This window comes from Lampetra planeri, chromosome 14 (assembly GCF_965212315.1).
Source record: "Lampetra planeri chromosome 14, kcLamPlan1.2.h2, whole genome shotgun sequence".
NCBI lineage: Eukaryota > Metazoa > Chordata > Hyperoartia > Petromyzontiformes > Petromyzontidae > Lampetra > Lampetra planeri.
Window position 1 is genome coordinate 13562455 of NC_136120.1, and position 22451 is coordinate 13584905.

Sequence of the window (22451 nt, forward strand, 5' to 3'; positions counted from 1 at the left end):
CCCGAGTTCGATTCCCGCTCACGAACAATAATAGTGGCGAACATTTGAACCGGTCTTGGGCTTCCCCTAGGTCGACTCAGCCTCAAATGAGTACCTAGTGCGATGTGTAAAACATCGCCACGAGAGAGACAAAGGCGCTCGGGCGTGGTGCTGGTCACCTACCCCCTTCACAATGTTATGTATATATATACATAACATTTGTGAAGTTAAATATACGTAATTTGTATACAAATACCGCTTGTGTAAGAAGTGAACCGGGCGTGCTGCTGGCCACCCACCCCCTCGTGTGGCGTTTCGGCCTTCACTGGCTACCAACAGCACTTGCCCCAACAGTCTGCCCAAGGCTACACGGGGGACCTTTGTCTTTATTATTAGATGCGAATAACAATTTGTAGCGAGTTCCTGTGGGATGCTGCGTCGCGAGTGACGCACGAAGCACTAATAAAGTAACTCTCAAGAAGGGTAATAACTCGAAACGTCGCCTACTGTATATTTGTATGTTTTACCCTTTGAGACTACAATGCTATTGATAAACGTGTTGGATTTATTTATTTTTGTAAACATTTGTGAAATGTTTCATGCGGGTGAAAATTAATGGTAAATAATTAGTAATACATATACGTATACACATAATATCTAAATAAAGGTAAATTAAATCGTCTACGTTTCAAGAGATTTTATTCTTATTTTCGGAACTATCATCACAATTCATTTACATGGGTACAATATGACAATACTCTTTACAGCTGCATTATTATCGTCATCATCATCATCAACAGCAGCAGCATCAGGAACACAATCAGCATCATTGCCCCGCGGTTAACACACAGTACAATCATCCACACTCAGCAACACGCTTAACGTCTAAATGTCATGGTCAGAATCATCATCATCATCATCGCACGATTAACACACAGCACAATCATCCACACTCAGCAAAACGCTTACCTCTAGATCGGAATATCATCAGCAGCATCATCAGCAGGATCATCATCAGCAGCAGCAACAGGATCATCATCAGCGGTATAATCATCATGAGCGGCATCATCATCAACAGCAGCAGCATCATCAGCAGCATCATTATCATCATCATGGGCAGCATCATCATCAGCAGCAGCATCATCAGCATCATTACCATCATCATCACCAGCAGCATCATCATCAACATTATCATCATCATCATAAGCAGCATCATCAGCAGCATCATCATCAGCAGCATCATTATCATCATCATAAGCAGCAGCATCATCATCAGCAGCATACATCTGGCGCCGGCCACACTCTTTACACGACAGCCATCCTGGGACTGAGGGCCAACTATGAGCTAATCCTGGAGGCTGACAACGGCAGTTGCGGCTCTAACACGGCGGGGGGCTCGCTCGGGGTGTGGAGTGGGGGGGGGGGTGCTATGTATGGGGAGGAGGAGGAGGGGGGGGGTACGGGATTGGAGCGACAAGTCGGTTAATCATTTCCCTGATCTGTTGTGGCGCGTATGCCCACACCTCGCCACTCAGTTTGTCGAACTTCTTTCGCACCTTACGCAGGTAACCGGCCGTGCGAATTCGGGGGTGTGAAATAATTAAGAAATAAATAAGAGGCAGGCTAGATGCCTCGCTTTACAATAGTTGTCTCTTGTTTGTAAACACATTCCATCAGCAGTCACGCAGCCTCCTGCCAGTGCCTCTTCTAGGAATATAAAATGATGAGTTGAGATCTTCTCAGCGGCATTGGTACAACAGGGAGCAGAATCGTCTGGGCCGGTTTCGACATGCGCGTCTGTACAGGTATCTTGAACTTCTTTCGCACCGTACGTAGCCAACCGTGCGAATCGGAGGTGCGGGGAAGGACAACAACACTAAACACAAAAAGCAGTTCTAAAGAAGTTAGTTCATCGATTTGGATTTAAAAGTTCACGGCTCCAGTGGCTTCCTAATATCGGAATGGATTTTCTCCGGGTCCTCCAGTTTATCCCTCCACATTTAGAATCAAGGTGCGTTTAGAGTGTTTGGCTGATGTAAATGTCCACGTGAAAAGCCACTTCGTTGAGCTATCGTGTGTGCTTGACAGGGTCGCTTCTGAAAAAAGATAGCAACAAAGCTCAGTTGGGCTTTAACCTGGTCAAAATTTAAAGAAATAGTTTCGTTTTAGTTTCAGCCCGCGATGCAGTGACTCATCTTTCCGTTGGAGTGTCATTGTCTACACTAAACAAACACACACAACAAAAACTCATTCGTTGTTTCATCAGCAGTGTCGGGTTGCCTGACTGCCAGAAGAAATGTTGGTGGAACTGGCAGAGTAGTTCGTAGTCCAAGGGGCTCTCTTGCTCTGGTAGATACCGGGAAGGTTCTTCGCTTGACGCAAACTTCTCCCGAGCAGTCATTCAGCGACGTCGTGGACAATAGAAGTTGGCACAGCAGTTCAGCGGACGAATTGTCTGCCGAGGTATACGCTACATCATGGGACCTCCTTTGCCAGCACCAAAATATACTAATAGGGGTTTTCCCCTTTTTTCTGGCAACAAAACTGACACCTTTTGCAAGGAATCATGCTTACATTAACCACAATACTTGCAGTCAAATGCAAACAAAAAACAATACTCTGATAATGTATGCATTGTCTTTGAAACTGATTGGTCCTCACCAGAGACTAGGCTCCAAAGAAAGCTGTCTCTGGTGTGGATCAATCAGTTTCAAAGACAATGCATACATTATCAGAGTATTGTTTTTTGTTTGCATTTGACTGCAAGTATTGTGGTTAATGTAGTAAGCATGATTCCTTGCAAAAGGTGTCAGTTTTGTTGCCATATAAAAGGGGAAAAACCCTATTAGTTTAGAGGTATACGCTGTTAGATAAACGCTCCTAAATGTTGCGTTAGTTGAGTGTGTGTTCTTTTCGTGGTCATATTCTATGTGTGTGTGTGGGTGTACAATTATATTATCAACATAACCGTCATGTATATAATAATGAACATAACCATCATATGTAACAATCAACATAGCCGTAGTTTGTTTAAACAATTGCGGCTCTATCATCCACGCCGTGTCGGCCATCATGGGATAATAGAGGGGAGAGCTGTTTGACCATACTTCCCCAATCTCGTTAATACGGGGGAATGGGAGGGGGGTCTCTCTGCCTACGATGTGGAGCGTCTTGAGAATGATGTCGCATGTTTTCCAAGACGTACGATGCGTGGTATAAGCGCCGTGCAGTGAATGCATCGGTGGAGGGAGCGAGAGAAAATAAGACTCAGGTACTAATTTAAGGCTGAGTCGACCTAGGTGAATCCCGGGACAGCTTCAGATTATCACTCGCCGCTGTTGGTAGCCGTCGCCGGAGATTGAGCCCGGCACGCTACCACTGCCTCTCACTGTAATAAGTGTACACTTATTTTAGGGTTTTGCTAACGTATGAAGTTTCTTGTTAAGAGGTTGTTTTGGCTAAGAATGTTATCATATGAATGATGTATATCTGGTGAAAAGCAATGCTCAATATTAGTTTTGGATTTCAGAACTTACGATTGAAATACATAAACACACACGCACACAAACATATAAACACACACACACACGCCTACGTGTTAAACACAAAATAGGCCGGCATTGGGCACATAACGGGGTAGATGGGTTAAAAACACCACGCCCCCCCGCCTTTGTCTCTCCAGTGCCGATGTTTACACACCGCACCAGGTACTCGTTTAAGGCTGAGTCGACCTAGGGGAGGGCCAACACTGGTTCAGATGACCGGTCGCCCGGGTTTGTAGCTGAGTGCGCTAACCACAGCGCCACCGCTCCCCGCCAAACGCAGCCCACGTTCGGCGCACACTCACAGACGACACAAATACAAAGGTGCCCCGTATAGCCTTTAACATACCTTTTAGGGCAAGTGCTGTTAGCGGGCACCTATTACCACGTGCACACACGCAACACGAACAACAGCCGCAGCAGCACGACCATCCCCATTATGCGGCGGCGACGTCACCGCTGTGCTTCGTGCCAGGCTAGGTACATGAACACAAACGCACGTATCTTGCTGCGCTTTCCATAGGTAGAGCATGTTATGTTCGTGCATGGTGATGATGATGATGATGTTGACGATGATCGTCATGGTGATGGAGAAAGGATGGTGGTGGTGGTGGTGTTTGATGGATGATGATGGTGCAGGGATGTTGGTGGAGCTGTGTAGGAGGAGGAGGAGGAGATCTGACGAGGAGACGACGAGAGGAATAGGAGAAGGTGGTGGGGTAGGAGGGAGCAGGAGGAGGAGGGAGGAAGGGGAGGCTTGAGGAGGTGGCGGTGAAGGATCAGACACGAGGAGGAGTCGTGATGAGGTGGTGGTGCCGTAGGAAAACGCGAGGCGATGCAGGAGGATGAGTAGGAGGAGACGCGAGTGCATGGCCGAGCAGGAGGAGGAGGAGCGGCTGAGGATGGAGGAGAGGGCGGGCTGTCACGTGATTGTATCCAGACCCAAAGTTCACCCAAAAGCGCGGGGCGGTGGTGCAACTGAACTCACTCTCGCCTCGGGACCGCAGGGATTCCTCCCACCCGTGTCTCGCCTGTCCCCTCCCCTCCCCGGCCTCTCACCTCTCTCTCCTCTCTCTCTCCTCGTTCTCTCTCCCCGTCTTGTCTCTCTGCTCGACCCAGCGTGGACCACAGCAGCGCAAGGTAAGGAACGCGCACATGCTGCCTCGTCCGCGTGGCTGCTGCTGCTGGTGACGGCGTCGGCGATTTAGCGCTGCGCTACGAAGCTGGCGAGCCGAGTTCGAATCCCGCTCACGGCCAGCAGCAGTGTGACGATTATTTGAACCGGTCCTGGGCCCTCCCCTAGGTCGACTCGGCCTCAAATGAGTACCTGGTGCGGTGTGTAAACATCGTCGCTGGGGAGATAAAGGTGGCCCGGGCGTGGTGCCGGCCACCCACCCCCCGCGTGTGCTGTTCCTGCCTTCATAGGTGCTCGCTAACAGCACTTGCCCCAACAGTCTGCTAAGGCTATACGGGGGATATTTGTCTTTGTTGTGTATTTCCATGTGTTTATATGTATACATGTGTTTATATGTGTACTTGTATGTTTGTGTATATGTCTTCGTAATGTTGTGTGTGTTACCAATATAGATAGATGTGGTGTGTATGTACGTTCGTGAGCTGCACTGTGTGTATATGTACTGCATTAGTGTAATTGTGTGTGTAGGCGTGATGCATGTGTACGTGTGTACATGTGTGTCTTCACACATCGATGTGTCTACTTGTATATATGTATATTGTAGTTGTTTCCGCCCCTGGTATTTGTATGTGTGCGTGTGCCTTTGTGTGTGTTGCTACATACGCACGTGTGTGTGTCCAGTAGTGTATAAGAGTGTGTACTTGTGTGCATGTGTGTGTGTTTTTGCATGTGTGTGTGTGTGTACACGCGCGTGTATTCTTGTGTCTGCCGCGTGAGACGTATGCCTATGTTTATATTTGCGTGCTTGTACATTTAACATTACGCATCTTATACATTACAGATGTTATACTCGATAGGCCATTGCGCGAAACGTCGACTATTACATATTTATACAAAATAAGTAGCGCAATGCAAATGAGCGCACAATACGCCTGCCGGTATGATGCGTATATCGCCGAACAAGATGAGCGGCTATCAGCCAGCACCTACTCAGTCGCCTTTGTCTCCCCGCAAGTGCTTCTGTACACACACCCTGCCGAGTACTCACTGAAAGCCGAGTCGATCTAGGGGGAAGTATTGCCATGCTCGGATATCGTTATATCCGTGACCAGGTAATCGAACTCAGGTAGCTGCGTGTCAGACCCCCCGTTGAAGCTTTAACAGACTGTTGGGGCAAGCGCTGTTCGTGAGCTCCTATGAAGGCCGGAACGGCACACGAGGGGGTGGGTGGCCAGCACCACGTTGGCACACAAAGACAAAGATCCCCCGTACAGCCTTAATAGACTGTTGGGGAAAGTGCTGTTAGTGAGCTCCTATGAAGGCCGACACGGCACACGAGGGGGTGGGTGGCCAGCAATTGAGCCCGGCCGTTTTTGTCTCCATCGTGGTGATGTTTACACATTTGCTGTTGATTCGGCCTAGGGGAGGCCCAGGACCGGTTAAGATAATGGTCGCTGTTATTATATTGTTCGTGAGCGCGAATCCAAGTTCGGTTCACCGGGTTTATAGCGCAGTGCGCTAACCACCGTGCCACCGCTCCCCAGATCACACACGCACGTACAAACACAGACGCACACATCCATCACCCCCATGAATACCTGTATAGGTAAGTGCTCGCTAACAGCCCTTGCCCCGCCATAGTCTAGAAGGCCACGCGGGGGGAGCTGTGCATTTGTTTGGATGACAGCTGGTGCGTGGTACGTAGCCTGCATACATATGCGCTGCCGTAAGACTTTGGAATCTGCAATAAAACACCACGGCGTTCACTCTCCGCTGAATAGAATTACTCACAACGCCGCCGCCCCCGCCCCCCCCGTTACCCTTAGGAGCGCCGAAGCTAAGCAAGAGTTGAGCCTGGATAGTGGTTTACTGCATGGAGCCCCGCACGGCTGACCGAGCGTGGTGCTGGCCACACCAAAGACAAAGAAGCCCCCCCGTGTAGCCTGTAACAGACTGTTGGGGCAAGTGCTGTTCGCGAGCAGCAACTATGAAGGCCGGCACGGCACACGAGACGGTGTGTTAGGTGTGCTGGACTATGTGTGCGTTAGGTGTGTGTGCGTTAGGTGTGTGTGTGTTAGGTGTGTGTTAGGTGTGTGTGTGTGTGTGTTAGGTGTGTGTGTGTTAGGTGTGTGTGTGCCTTAGGTGTGTGTGCGTTAGGTGTGTGTGTGTTAGGTGTGTGTGTGTTAGGTGTGTGTGTGTGTGTGTGTTAGGTGCGTGTGTGTTAGGTGTGTGTGTGCGTTAGGTGTGTGTGCGTTAGATGTGTGTGTGTTAGGTGTGTGTGTGTTAGGTGTGTGTTAGGTGTGTGTGTGTTAGGTGTGTGTGCGTTAGGTGTGTGTGTGTTAGGTGTGTGTGTGTTAGGTGTGTGTGTGTTAGGTGTGTGTGTGTTAGGTGTGTGTGCGCTAGGTGTGTGTGTGTTAGGTGTGTGTGTGTGTTAGGTGTGTGTATGCGTTAGGTGTGTGTGTGTTAGGTGTGTGTGCGTTAGGTGTGTGTGTGTTAGGTGTGTGTGTGTTAGGTGTGTGTGTGCGTTAGGTGTGTGTGCGTTCGGTGTGTGTGTTAGGTGTGTGTGTGTTAGGTGTGTGTGTGTTAGGTGTGTGTGCGTTAGGTGTGTGTGTGTTAGGTGTGTGTGTGTTAGGTGTGTGTGTGTTAGGTGTGTGCGTTAGGTGTGTGTGTGTTAGGTGTGTGTGTGTTAGGTGTGTGTATGCGTTAGGTGTGTGTGTGTTAGGTGTGTGTTAGGTGTGTGTGTGTTAGGTGTGTGTGCGTTAGGTGTGTGTGTGTTAGGTGTGTGTGTGTTAGGTGTGTGTGTGTTAGGTGTGTGTGTGTTAGGTGTGTGTGCGCTAGGTGTGTGTGTGTTAGGTGTGTGTGTTAGGTGTGTGTATGCGTTAGGTGTGTGTGTGTTAGGTGTGTGTGCGTTAGGTGTGTGTGTGTTAGGTGTGTGTGTGTTAGGTGTGTGTGTGCGTTAGGTGTGTGTGCGTTAGGTGTGTGTGTTAGGTGTGTGTGTGTTAGGTGTGTGTGTGTTAGGTGTGTGTGTGTTAGGTGTGTGTGCGTTAGGTGTGTGTGTGTGTTAGGTGTGTGTGTGTTAGGTGTGTGTGTGTTAGGTGTGTGTGTGTTAGGTGTGTGCGTTAGGTGTGTGTGTGTGTTAGGTGTGTGTGTGTTAGGTGTGTGCGTTAGGTATGTGTGTGTTAGGTGTGTGTGTGCGTTAGGTGTGTGTGCGTTAGGTGTGTGTGTTAGGTGTGTGTGTGTTAGGTGTGTGTGTGTTAGGTGTGTGTGTGTTAGGTGTGTGTATGCGTTAGGTGTGTGTGTGTTAGGTGTGTGTGTGTTAGGTGTGTGTGTGTTAGGTGTGTGTGTGTTAGGTGTGTGTGCGTTAGGTGTGTGTGTGTTAGGTGTGTGTGTGTTAGGTGTGTGTATGCGTTAGGTGTGTGTGTGTTAGGTATGTGTGCGTTAGATGTGTGTGCGTTAAGTGTGTGTGTGCGTTAGGTGTGTGTGTGTTAGGTGTGTGTGCGTTAGGTGTGTGTGTGTGTTAGGTGTGTGTGCGTTAGGTATGTGTGCGTTAGGTGTGTGTGTGTTAGGTGTGTGTGTGCGTTAGGTGTATGTGTGTTAGGTGTGTGTGTGTTAGGTGTGTGTGTGTTAGGGGTATGTGTGCGTTAGATGTGTGTGCGTTAAGTGTGTGTGTGCGTTAGGTGTGTGTGTGTTAGGTGTGTGTGCGTTAGGTGTGTGTGTGTGTTAGGTGTGTGTGCGTTAGGTATGTGTGCGTTAGGTGTGTGTGTGTTAGGTGTGTGTGCGTTAGGTATGTGTGCGTTAGGTGTGTGTGTGTTAGGTGTGTGTGTGTTAGGTGTGTGTGTGTTAGATGTGTGTGAGTGTTAGGTGTGTGTGTGTTAGGTGTGTGTATGTTAGGTGTGTGTGTGCTAGGTGTGCGTGTGTTAGGTGTGCGTGTTAGGTGTGCGTGTGTTAGGTGTGCGTGTGTTAGGTGTGTGTGTCTTAGGTGTGCGTGTGTTAGGTGTGCGTGTGTTAGGTGTGCGTGTGTTAGGTGTGCGTGGGTTAGGTGTGTGTTAGGTGTGCGTGGGTTAGGTGTGCGTGTGTTAGGTGTGCGTGTGTTAGGTGTGCGTGGGTTAGGTGTGTGTGTGTGTGTTAGGTGTGCGTGGGTTAGGTGTGCGGAACTGTGTGCGTGAGTGTTTCGAAGTCAATCTACTTATTTGCATAAATAATTACCAGTTGATTCGATTATAAGTTGCTTTTGGAAAATCGATTAGGCAAATATAGATGTACACCCTAGATCCAAACACGTGCTCGCCCCGCGGCTATAATGTGTTTATGAATTATACACTGCGTTCAACCACCACTACCACACTGCAGGTCACAACAACCAACTCACCCACCCACTCACCACACCGCAGTTGACAACAACAACACTGTTCCCCCTATAGAGTAACCAATCTACTCGGCGACGTTTCGGGCAATGCCCCTTTTTCAGAGCGTATAAATTGAAGGTGGAACTCTACCTGTGACCGGTTGCATCCAAACAGACATCTGCTGTAGAAACCGCGCATTAATCACGGGCCCACGACACCACGAGAAGCCGCTACAGATAAACAATTCGGGGTTGTAAAATCGGCAGAACATTTTCTCAACCAGTGATTCACATCTAGGTGATTTTTATTCGAAAAATGTTTTGGGTTTTTTTTTTACGATAGGCGATGGCGCTTTTTATTCTACAGCAAAAGGGGTTATTGCCCTGAAACGTCGACTGTTGTATGGACTGTGTACTGAGTTGTTGTTTTATTGACTGTGGTTGTGTACCACTGGCCTACGCGGCAGCAACAGCATCGCCAAAATAATTAATTTACCGTCATCCCTACAATCTGTAAATAACAACAACAACAACGATAGAAAATCATGCGTGCAATACATCTTGTGAATGCTGCAAAATCGCGCGATATCGAATGTGGAACCGTGCAGCTCTGTGGACTGTTGGGGCAAGTTCCGCTCGCAATCACCCATTAATGACGAGCACCAACTCACATTCATATTCGCGTGCAACAACGAAGGTCCCCCGTGTAGTCTCCAACAGACTGTTGGGGCAAGTGCTGTTAGCGAGTAGCACCTGGGAAGGTCGGCACGGATGCACGAGGGGGTGGGGGGCCAACACCACGCCCGGCCGCGTCTGTCTCCCTCGTGGCGATGTTTTAAACATCGCACCAGGTACTCATTTGAGGCTGAGTCGACCTAGGAGAGGCCCAGGACTGGTCTAGATAATCGTCACCGATGTTGGCCGCGAGCGGGAATAGGAACTTAGGTCACCGGGTTTATAGCGCATCGCGCTAACCGCTAAACTACCGCTCCCCATGCAATTCATATAACGCGTACCCACTCACGGCGTACTGAAGCCTTCATCCAGCAGTGCACTCACCAAGGGCTGTATATTATTAATATTATTAATTCGCTATATATTTGCTTACTTAAAATCCCCGCGAATATATTCGAGATGCAGTGAAATTAGATGTATACGTATATTCATTATTTTATTTCGCAAGTATCATTTGTCCAATGTATAATTGGCAAAATATTTGCGGGGGTTTCTTTTTTTTGTTTCGTTAATATATTATACCTGCAAGTCTGGTGGGACATTATACAATTATAATAATAACAACATTAATGATAATACTGTGTTAGTTTCATAATGAAATGGTGTGACCATGTGATATTCCTGTGGCCCCTACACATCTCCACCCACCCGCTCGAGTTTTATATTTCACTGTGCATACTTCGACCTGCTCATTCTGGTCTAAACTTCACGAGCATCATCATGATAATCATTATGATGATGATCATGATGATGATTATGGTGAGTCCATAGAGGCCAGACTTTGTTCGATGAGAGTCGGAGGCGTTTTGCAGCCAGGCTTCGTGATGGTGGAGTTCCCTTCCTCCTCAATTCATTACGGAATCTCAGTCTGTTGCACGTTTTACTATCCTGTACAATTTGTGTAATTTTACAAGGTAAGCCCCACTCTGAGATATGCAGATCTTTGTCAGAAGCTGGGCACAACTGATAGCTCAACGAAGTGGCTTATCACGTGAACATTTACAGCAGCCAAATACTCTAAACGCGTGTTGATTCTAAATGCGGAGGGGAAAACCGGAGGAACCGGCGAAGAATCCACACGACCACGGGGAGAGAGACACGCAAACTCCAAATACAGCAGGCGTCAGGGTCGGGATCGAACCGACGACCTCCTGTATACCAGACGAGGTAGTTAACATCTCCTAGCCACCGTGTCGTAAAACTCACTTGCTTCTACAGCTGGGCTTCCTCCTTAACTCAAGATTACGTGTAAAGCGCGTTGAGGCCTCGTGCGAATAGCGCTACGTTTAGAATACGGAGTTGTTACACATCGCTATGTAGGCACGTTGAACTTCTTTCGCACCGTTCGTGGCCAACCGTGCTAATCGGAGGTGCGGGGGGAAGAACAACAAACACTGAACACAAGAATCAGCTCTGAGTAAATTCGTTTTCAATCGAGATTTACAAGTGGATAGCTCCAGTGACGTCCTCATATCGGAGGGCATAAAAGGAAGGGTTTGGAAACAGCGGCCTCGCCCTTCATCCAAATTGCATCTCTCGTGATCGCCGAGCGAAGGGAACACACGCGGGCGATGATGAGCGGGCGCTACCAACAATTCTCCAAGCTCCGCGGTCCTCTATCTATACATGTGAAGGTGTTGTCGGTCAGTTTACGAGTGCTTGGTCACATACCTTTACGTGTTATTGCGCAGGACAACAGATATGCGACGGAGGAATAACACGTGTATTTATTTATTGTGTGTGTATATATACCACACATGATTGTTGTGAATTGTTTGTAGCTATATATATTTAAAAAATGTACAAACCATTATAATCAGTACGATCTTCACGGTGCATAACCACAATGTTACGTTTTACACTTTGATTCTGCAATTAAAGTTCGTGCCAACTCAACTTAAAAGTCGCGAATTACAAAGCCGAGAGAAGTGACGGCAACCCTTGCCAGTGCGAACCCAGCTTGCGAACTTGAATTGTGCTTAATGTTACAACCGTGATTACGATTACATGTATACTCGTACGACGTAAAACGTCTTATATTCGTGATTACTAATATTACAATCGTACGATTACGACTATTGAGTATAATAATACGATCGCTATTACGATTATTAACAAGACTAATTTACATGTATTTGTGAGATGCCTTCCACTAATATCTTCAAGGCCAAGAGAGACAGAGAAACTAAACAGAATAAACGGACTTCAGAAGATGATGGTTTTAAGACGAAACTTTAAAGCATCCGCATTGTCGGATAAACGCTTTTCCAACCATATGCTCATACAGCCACATCATATTATACTTACGATTACAATAATAATCGTACAATCATAATCGCAACCATGAAAAGTAGACTTCGCACGATTATAAACAGCGTGGGTGATTGCGAATTAAAGCTTCAGGTCCACGCATTATTAAACCCGTGAGTTAACTCCTCGGAAATTCACAACAGGCAAGTCACGTGCAGCGTCGCTACCGGAAGGGCCTCCACTACAGGGAGGTAGAGAGGGTATTTGTATTTGGCCTACTCTTCCATGCTCAATCACCCCCCCCCCAGCTGCCTCCTGAGTGACCCACCAGTCATCAGTCGCCTCCTCCGCTCTACCTCCTTGCAGCGCTGAGATCACAACTCTTGGGGCGAGATTCACAGAGTGTTGGTGGAACGGACAATCGTTCGGTGGGCGATGCATTCACATCTCACCGGTGGGCGACGAATCTCCGAGTGGAGACATCGGGTGGATTTTGCCAGCGGAGAGGAAAAACATGATTTGAGCCGGACGACCCAAGTACCATCTACTACGATTGACTATTTTTATTTCACTAGGTAAGGCCCCATCCTCGCTCTTTTTCGGAAGCGACCTGGGCCATCGCAAATGATAGCCAAGCAAAGTGGCTCGTCATCGCGTGGGGACTTAATGCAGGAGCCAAAATACTCTCAACGCATTTCCATTCTGAATGTGGAGGAGGGGGGGGGGGAGAAAAACCCCGAGGACTCGGAGAAAAATCCACGCGAGCACGGGGAGAGAGAGAGACTTTGACTTTTAAACAACTTTTATTGCCGCCAGCAGCAACAGCACTGGAGGCGATTTCGACATGAAATACACAGTCACCAGCAAACAACTGAAAGTAAACGCTACAAATCCACGCGCTGTGGCGCTAAAAGGACCGCGCACAACACGAAAGAAAAGCCACGTGGTGGTGGTCATCGCGCACGCCACGGTGACGAGCGAGAGAGACGCGCAAACTACAAGCGCCTATCTGCGTGAGATCCACCGACCCTCCCATCGTTCGCGAACACCGCGTAATCCCGACTCTAGAGTTCGTGAGCTCCCATTGTTTGTTTGTTTTTGTTGTAGCCGAGATAATGGTGTCGCCTCGTGTAAGATTAGGGGCGCGGGTGGTGGTGGTGCTGGTGGGGTGGGAGACGGTGGGGGGCGCGAGACAGCGAGACAGGGAGACAGAGGCGTCGTTCACTCTGCCGACGTAAAGTAAATGTTTATTCATTATATCCGTTCATTATTTACTTATGTACCTGTGTGTGTTGCGTGTGTGTGGGAGCGAGTGATGGGGAGCGGTAGTGTAGCGTTTAGCGCGCTGCACGAACCGGGTGCGATTCCCGCTCACGGCCAACACGATTATTTGTACCGGTCCTCTGCCTCTCCTAGGTCGACTCAGCCTCAAATGAGTACCTGGTGCAGTGCATAAAAAAAAACATTGTCACACTGGAGACAGAGGCGGTCGGGGGTGGTGTTGACCAACCCCTCGTGTGCCGTAACGGCCCTGGTAAGGTGCTCGCTAACAGCACTTGCCCCAACAGTCTATTACAGGCTACACGGGGTATCTTTGTCTTTGTGGCTCACGTGGGGAGCGGTGGCTCAGTTGTTCGCGCGCCGCGCTGAACCCCTCCCCCGGGGCTTCCCCTAGGTCGACTCAGCCTCAAATGAGTGCGAAAGTGTAAACATCCCCACGAGGGAGACAAAGGCGTGCGGGCGTGCTGCGCCGCGTTGCATTGTGGGTATGCGCCGTTGCGTTGGGCGATCGTCGGCGCGATCTGTGTGCCGAGACCGCTGATGGAGCCTCGCAAGGTCGAAACCCGGTCCAGAGTTTCTATTTGCTCATCGCAATCGCCGTCCCGTTGTGCTCTTGGCGCCGCAAGGCGAAGAGAGACGGAGGCTGACGGAATGGGAGCGAGCCGCTTTTCTTTGTCGTTTTCTAATGAACGTCGCTGATGAACGCTGCTGATGAACGCTGCTGATGAACGCTGCTGATGAACGCTGCGCGCAATCTAAATGCGAGTTGCGATCAATGTTATCGTTGCGGTGACGCTCCACGCATCGCGCCCGAGGTGTACACAGCGGCAGCGGCGAATGTTTGAACCGATCCCGGGACCTTCCCCCTCTAGGTCGACTCAGCCTTAAGTGAGTACCTAGCACGCTCTGGCGGCGTCGGTCATTAGGGGAGACAAAGGCGGACGGGCGCGGCACTCGTCACACTACCATCTCGTTTTCCGTATCGGCTCTTAATAGGCGCTCGCTAATTTTACAATTCCGTGCTGCTTAAATACATAGGCACACACACAGTGTCGGTAGAGTGGTGGCGCAGTGGTTAGCGCACTGCGCTACGAACCCGGCGACCCGAGTTGGATCAGCGGTCAACATCCCAGGCAGTCGTGGGGACGATCCCTTGACCACGGCTAGAGTGACCAGCGTGGTGAAGTATGGACGGACTAGCAAGTAGCTTTGTTCTTGTCATTATCACAGTGTGCATATATGACACATACACATATAGATGCGGGGTGGATAGCCAGATGTACACGTTTGATGGTGAATACTTTCCATTTGTGCTTGCAGATAATTGCTGTCATCAAGTCGAGGTGACATCAGGGAGTTTCAAAAGGAAGGCGGAATTGTTACAGAAGTGACCGGAGATACAGATATACACAGACACACACACAGACAAAGACACAGACAAATATCACCACGTAAAGCCTTCACAGACTTTGGGGGCAAGTGCTGCGCAGAAGAACACACCCATGTGCGTTGAACCACAACAACAGCAAGCAGCCGTTGGCGGTGACGTCACCACGGCGCTGGTGCCAGGCTAGGTGGACTTTATGACACCCACGCGTACTTAAAAAACACCGCACGAAGGCAAAGATCCCCCGTATAGCCTACACAGGCTTGCCGGGGCAAAGTGCTCCTAGCGAGTAGCTTCGCTTACGACGCCGTCACACCCCCGACCGTCTCCCCGCACGAAACGCCAATCCTCTCGACCTCCCCCGCGACCATGTATCAGAGCCTCTCAATGTCCCCCAGCAACGGCTCGCAGGGCTACGCTCATCACGACTCGCACCACCACCACCACCACCACGCCAGCCCCTTCATGCACGGCACTGCGGCCGCGGCCGCCGCGGCCGCTGCGGCCGCTGCGGCCGCAGCGGCGACGGCGACGCCGCAGGGCCCCGTGTTCGTGCCGACGAGCCGAGTGACGCAGATGTTGCCGTCGCTGCCGTACCTCCACCCGCCATCGCAACCGCAACACGGCGGAGGAGGCGGAGGTGGCGGTGGCGGACATTCCGCCTGGAGCCCTTCGTCGTCCGTGTCCGGCGGGACTGGCGGAGCTCCTGAAAGCGACGGCGGCGGCGGCGGCGTTCTGTCCGGCGTCTCGTACTCGACCGTGCCGATGCACCAGAGTCTGGCGCCTCGCTTCTCCTACGCGGCGGCCTCCGGCAGCGCCGTGGGAACTCGAGAGCCGTTCGTGGGCAGCCCCCTGGCCGCGTCGGCCGCCGGCAGAGACCACCACCACCCCCACCAGCACCACCACCACCAGCATCAGCACCAGCAGCAGCAGCAGCAGTACACGTGCGGCTCGCTGGGCATCTCGCTGAACGGGGCGTACAACGGCGTCTACTCGCCGTACGTGAGCCACGAGGTGGCGGCGGCGGCGGCGTGGTCCTCGCCGGGGCCGTTCGAGGGCGGCTCGCTCCTCCAGCATGGCCTCCACGCAGGCCGCGCGCCGCACCTGCAGGCCCGCAGGCCCGAGTACGGTGAGTGGACGCTCGAGATGCCTCGACGGCGGCGACGGCGACGGCCTCGCGGTCCGGGGGAAGGGCCGCGGCGTGCCGTCGAACGCCGCGGCCAACTCCGCGCGGTCCGCTTCGGTCTGTCCGTCGCTCCAGGCAGCCTGGCAGCCAGCCAGCAAAACTTTGTTCGAATGGAGTGTGGCTGGGAAAGGCTGTGCCCGTTGCAGTCCCTTTGACAGTGCAGAGTGGTAGGGTTTTATTCCCACATGCGCGGAACGTTCAGTGTAATAACACGTGGCACTGTCCGCGTTATAAAAGGCGAATTCCATATTATAACGGGCGACACGTTCTGCATAGTAACGAGTGGCACGTTCTGCGTTATAACTGGTGGTGCGTTTCGCGTTATACCGGGCGGCGCTTGTTCACTAACAGAAGAACCGCGTTGTCGCGTTAAAGTGTGAACACCGCGCGTTAAGCGAGGACTTACCGTGCAATACAAAGGAGCCAGAACCGACGAGACGGGCAGACCGAATAGAACTGACGACGCGGATAACGCAACGCAAGTTAAAGAGGCCGCACGCTGCTGATCAGGCCCAATGGAGTCGAAACCTCGTGCAGAAGGCCGACAGGCCGATGGCCGTGTCTTTGTGTGTATCGTATGTACTTATACTGCGCTGCTCGCTAACAGCACTTGCCCCAGTGATATGTTATGGCTATGGGGGGGGGGTCTTTGTCTTTGTGTATTTGTAGAGAGCGGTGGCGCAATGATTAGCGCACTGTATGAAGAACCTGGCGATCCGAGTTCAATTCCCGTTGACGGCCAACAACAAAGACGAATATCTGAACCGGTTCTGGGCCTCACCGAGGTCGACTCAGCCTCAAATGAGAGCGTGGTGCCGTGTGTAGACATCAGCATTGGGGAGACAAAGGCGGTCGGGGGTGGTGTTGGCCACCTAACGCCCCATCGTGCGCCGTGCCGACCTTCCCAGGCGGTCGCTAATAGCACGTGCACCAACAGTCCCTTCAAAGCGATAGGGGAGGGGGATATGTGTGCCGTGTGTTAATCACGCACAAATCACACACAATGCAACCCTCGGGTTATCTTCCAATGCCGGGCTGTATTGCCGTTATCGCTACATTTACATTCCTAAAGTGGCTTCGTCTATAATAAATCTGCGCGTGTTTATATCGCCCTTCTATTCTTGCGTACGGCAATATGTTTCGGAGCTACACATATCTCCACCGGTCTCTATGGGTTTCTATGGATCTCTATGGGTTTCTATGGATCTCTATGGGTTTCTATGGACCTCTATGGGTTTCTATGGATCTCTATGGGTTTCTATGGACCTCTATGGGTTTCTATGGACCTCTATGGGTTTCTATGGATCTCTATGGGTTTCTATGGATCTCTATGGGTTTCTATGGACCTCTTTGGGTTTCTTTGGATCTCTATGGGTTTCTATGGACCTCTATGGGTGTCTATGGATCTCTATGGGTTTCTATGGATCTCTATGGGTTTCTATGGACCTCTATGGGTTTCTATGGACCTCTATGGGTTTCTATGGATCTCTATGGGTTTCTATGGATCTCTATGGGTTTCTATGGACCTCTATGGGTTTCTATGGATCTCTATGGGTTTCTATGGATGATGGAGCGTATAATCTCAGTGGCCTTTTTTTTTCTAAACGGTGCATAGTTTGATAAGTCACGAATCCTCTATGATGCGTCTACCGTAATATATCATTCATTCACACGGTCGCGTTATCGCGATATCCAAACCGATGATAACAATAAAACGGACCACGAGTGATATCCCGTCGTGAAGAGCTCGTCAGGAGAAAGCAGTTACACCACTTGTCTCCACCCGTACGGGGATAGAGAGTTTGCCGCCTCTCACGTGCATGGGTTGTCCCGACGTTTCGCACCATGGTACAACTCAGAAACGCATCGGAGAGCTCCACTTACAACAACAACAACAAAAACGCTCGGTAATAATGAAATTGGCCAAACGCATACCAGTGTAGAAGCATCATCATTAGGGCAATGTTACTGTTCTTTTTAATGCAATCCGCCAATACCGGCCAGTCAATCTGTCTTCGTCCGAAACAGGTTCATTGCCTGAAACGTCGATTTTATATTTCGTACGTTGCAAGCACAGCAGTGTTGGTAATTAAAATAGTGAGTTTAGTTTAGTTTTATCTGTGAGGAATAGAATACATCATCCTGATGTACACAGTTAATGAGAAGTGTAAAACGTATTTGCGTAATAACTGTGTTTTGTTCCGTGCCGGGCCTCATAGGTGCTGCTACTTGCTAAGAGCACTTGCCCCAACAGTCTGTTAAGGCTATATAGGGGATATTTGCCTTTGCTACGCGTGTGTGTGTGTGTGTATATATGGGTGTGTGCTATGCGTGTGTGGGAGCGGTTGTGGTGTTCGCACATCGCGCGACGAACCCGGCGTCACCGAGTTTGAATTCCGCTCACGACCAACACCAGTGACGATTACCCGAACCGGTCCTGGGGCCTCCCCCTAGGTCGACTCAGCCTCAAATGAGTACCTGGTGCGGTGCGTAAAACATCGCCACCGGGGGAGACAAAGGCGGTCGGGCGTGGTGCTGTCCACGCGACCCCCATCCTGTGCCGTGCCGGCCTTCGTAGGTGCTACTCGCTGTCAACAGCACTTGCCCCCGACAGTACGCGAAGGCTACACGGGGGATCTTTGCCCCTGCTGCAGTAATACTACTAATACATTGTATCCGCACCGGGTCGCTTGGCTTCAATTGCGAGAGTCAACAGCGAGAGGGAGGGAGGCAGCATCCCTCCTCAAACACAACGTTAACCTTTGGATGCTGCTCAGTTAGCACAGGGTTGTACGGCCTCTCTCCCCTCCTCCCTCCCATGCGATGCTCACGACCACTCACCACCACTCACCACCACTCACCACCACTCACCAGCATCCTCACCCCTCCTCCCTCCGATGCAATGCTCACCACCACTCACCACCACTCACCAGCATCCTCACCCCTCCTCCCTCCGATGCAATGCTCACAACCACTCACCACCACTCACCACCACTCACCACCACCAGCATCCTCACCCCTCCTCCCTCCGATGCAATGCTCACCACCACTCACCACCACTCACCACCACTCACCAGCATCCTCACCCCTCCTCCCTCCGATGCAATGCTCACCACCACTCACCACCACTCACCAGCATCCTCACCCCTCCCCCCTCCGATGCAATGCTCACCACCACTCACCACCACTCACCACCACCAACATCCTCACCCCTCCTCCCTCCAATGCAATGCTCACCACCACTCACCACCACTCACCAGCATCCTCACCCCTCCTCCCTCCGATGCAATGCTCACCACCACTCACCACCACTCACCACCACTCACCAGCATCCTCACCCCTCCTCCCTCCGATGCAATGCTCACCACCACTCACCACCACTCACCACCACCAGCATCCTCACACATCCTCCCTCGGAGGCGATGCTCACAACCACGCAGTTAAATCACAATTTAATTGCTTTGTCATTCATGAAGTTGTTCTCCTCTTGGGTAAGAAAACGATTTAGATCAATTTAAATAAATACATTTGCCGATAGTATGCCGACACTCCAGACTCACACAGAGATCCATAGATCAGCACAGAGACCCAGCGACTAACATAGTAGCTCACATGTTCACATAGACACTCATAGACTCACATAGACACTCATATACTCACAGACACTCATAGACTCACATAGACACTCATAGACTCACATAGACCCATAGACTCACAGAGACCCATAGACCCACTCATAGACCCACATAGACTCACAGAGACCCAGAGACTCACAGAGAGCCATAGACCCACATATAGACTCACATAGACTCACATAGACCCATCAACTGACACATAGACTCACAGAGACCCAGAGACTCACAGAGACCCATAGACCCACATATAGACTCACATAGACCCAGAGACTCACAGAGACCCAGAGACTCACAGAGACTCACAGTGACCCAGAGACTCACAGAGACCCATAGACCCACATATAGACTCACATAGACTCACATAGACCCAGAGACTCACAGAGACCCATCGACTCACATCGACTTACAGAGACTCCTCCACTATTTTACGTAGATCGTCTTGGGGTGCGATCGCATTCAGAAGCTCCGTCGATCCACCTCCCGTTGTACTTTCATTGCATCATTTGCGTTGATTACATGTTGATTTCATGTTAATTACATGTTGAATACATGTTGATTACATGTTTTTTTAATTCTCGGTGGTTGTGTAGATATAATTTGGATCGCATTTTTTTCCCCATCGTAAAAGTCATCGGACTAATTAGACGTTTTAATGGCTAAGAGAGTTTAGTTTACCACCTCGACCACGCTGTTAAATTAATGTTTGTAACAATGAGCTCCCACGTGGATTTATACAGCCCGTGTGTGTGTGTGGGTGTGTGTGTGTGGGTGGGTGTGGGGAGCGGTGGTGTAGCGGTTAGCGCGCTGCGCTAATAACCCGGCCACCCGAGTTCGATTCCCGCTCACGGCCAACACCAGTGATGATTATTAGAACCGGTCCTGGACCTCCCCTAGGTCGACTCAGCCTCAAATGAGTACCTGGTGCGGTGTGTAAACATCACCACTAGGGAGACAAAGGCGGTCGGGCGTGGTGCTGGCCACCCACCCCCTCGTGTGCCGTTGCGGCCTTCATAGGTGCTCGCTAACAGCACTTGCCCCTACAGTCTGTTAAGGCTATATGGGGATCTTTGTCTTTTATGTGTGTGTGTACGTGTGTGTGTGTGTGTGTGGGTGTGTACGTGTGTGGGTGTACGTGTGTGCGTGTGCGTGCGTGTGTGTGTACGTGTGCGTGTACACATGGGGAGCGGTGGCGCAGTTGTTAGCACGCCGCGCTACGTTGACTCAACCTTACTTAAATGAGTACCTGATGCGGCACGTGTGTGTGTATGCGTGTATGTGTATGTGTGTGTATGTGTGTGTACGTGTGTGTATGTGTGTGTACGTGTGTGTGTACGTGTGTGTGTGTACGTGTATGTATGTGTGTGTACGTGTATGTATGTGTATGTGTGTGTGTATGTGTGTGTGTGTGTATGTATGTATGTGTGTGTATGTGTGTGTGTGTATGTGTGTGTATGTATGTGTGTATGTATGTGTGTGTGTATGTGTGTGTGTATGTGTGTATGTGTGTGTGTGTATGTGTGTGTGTGTACGTGTGTGTGTGTGTGTGTGTATGTGTGTGTGTGTATGTGTGTCTGGCTGACGGAGGAGGTGTTCAGGTTAATTGAGAAAAAGCGACAGGCCCACTCTCATCGCCTACAGCATCCCACGTCAGAGAATGAGGAGGTTTACCGCAGTCTTCGCTCGGAGGTTCGGAGAGCCGTGAGGCGCTGTAAGGATGGGTGGTGGTCGCGGGTTGCTGAGGAGATGGAGTCTGCCTCAGTGGCCCGCGATCACAAATCACTATTTAACTCCATCAAAAAAGTAACCTGCAGCGCCACACCTATTACCATCATTAGAGGAAAAAACGGTGATCCAATCTCCGACCCCCAGGAACAGGTTTGCAGATTTGCTGAGCATTTCTGTGAGGTCCTGGGGGAGGGAAAATCTCTCAGCCAGGAAAACATCATGGCACAAAGTGGGGATAACCCTGCTGAGGCTGCGGTGCCTCAAATATTGGAAGAGGTCACCCCCTGTGAGTGGCTGGCTGAGGTACCAGCTGTTGAGGAAGTACTGAGGGCGATCCGGAGTCTGAGACCAGGGAAGGCACCGGGCAGAGATGATCTCCCAGGCGAAATGCTGAGGGAGGGTGGCGTTTGTGCACAGACTGCCCTATATGACATCATAACAACAGTCTGGACCACTGGACGGGTTCCGCAGGACTGGAAGGATGCCCTGGTGGTCCCCCTCTTTAAGAAGGGGGACCGTACCGACTGCAACAACTACAGGGGCATCTCACTCCTCAGTGTGCCGGGTAAGGTCCTGGCAAGGATTATTCAACATCGCCTTGCTAGGCATGCTGAGGAGAGGCTTGCGGAGCCCCAATGTGGTTTCAGGAAAGGGCGGTCCTGCACAGATGCCATATTTTCTGTCCGTCTGCTACAGCAGAGGTGTAGGGAATTCCAAAAAGACCTACATCTCTGCTTTATTGACCTGGTCAAGGCCTATGATACCATCAGTAGGACTGGGCTCTGGGTTGTTCTTCGTGCTTTCGGAGTCCCTGACCCTCTGCTCACGATCATTAAGGACCTTCATGATGGTGAGCGGGCCCGGGTAAAACTACGTGGCCGGGAGTCGGAGCCTTTCCCTGTACACCTTGGGGTGCGACAGGGATGTCCTCTGGCTCCCACATTATTTAACATCTATTTCGACTGCGTAGTTCGTGAAGCCTTCAATAGCTGTACCGGGGGAATTACCATTTGGTACAGATACAATGGGAGGCTGATCGACGCCCGGGTGCGATCAAGGGATGGCTCCCTATCGGTCAACCACGTTATGTATGCCGATGATTTGGTAATAGCTGCTCATTCAGAAGAGGAGTTGGAGACGCTGCTGCTGAGACTGGAGCGTGCCACTAAGAGGTGGGGCCTTACCATCAGCCCCACCAAAACTAAGCACCTGCCTGGGTATTTTGTACCATCGGGCACTCCGCCCCCACAA

General features: G+C 50.6%; 1 protein-coding gene across 1 annotated transcript in view; it reads left to right on the forward strand.

Annotated features, from left to right (window-relative positions):
• Positions 1 to 4520: 4520 nt before the first annotated feature.
• The window catches only part of LOC144722410 (transcription factor GATA-4-like), a 31679-nt gene continuing 13748 nt past the window's right edge, over positions 4521 to 22451 (forward strand). The window contains exons 1-2 of the mRNA XM_078600656.1: positions 4521 to 4661; positions 14588 to 15783. Coding sequence (XP_078456782.1) covers positions 15024 to 15783 — 760 coding nt within the window. The 5' untranslated portion in view covers positions 4521 to 4661; positions 14588 to 15023. The remainder of the gene's footprint in view (positions 4662 to 14587; positions 15784 to 22451) is intronic.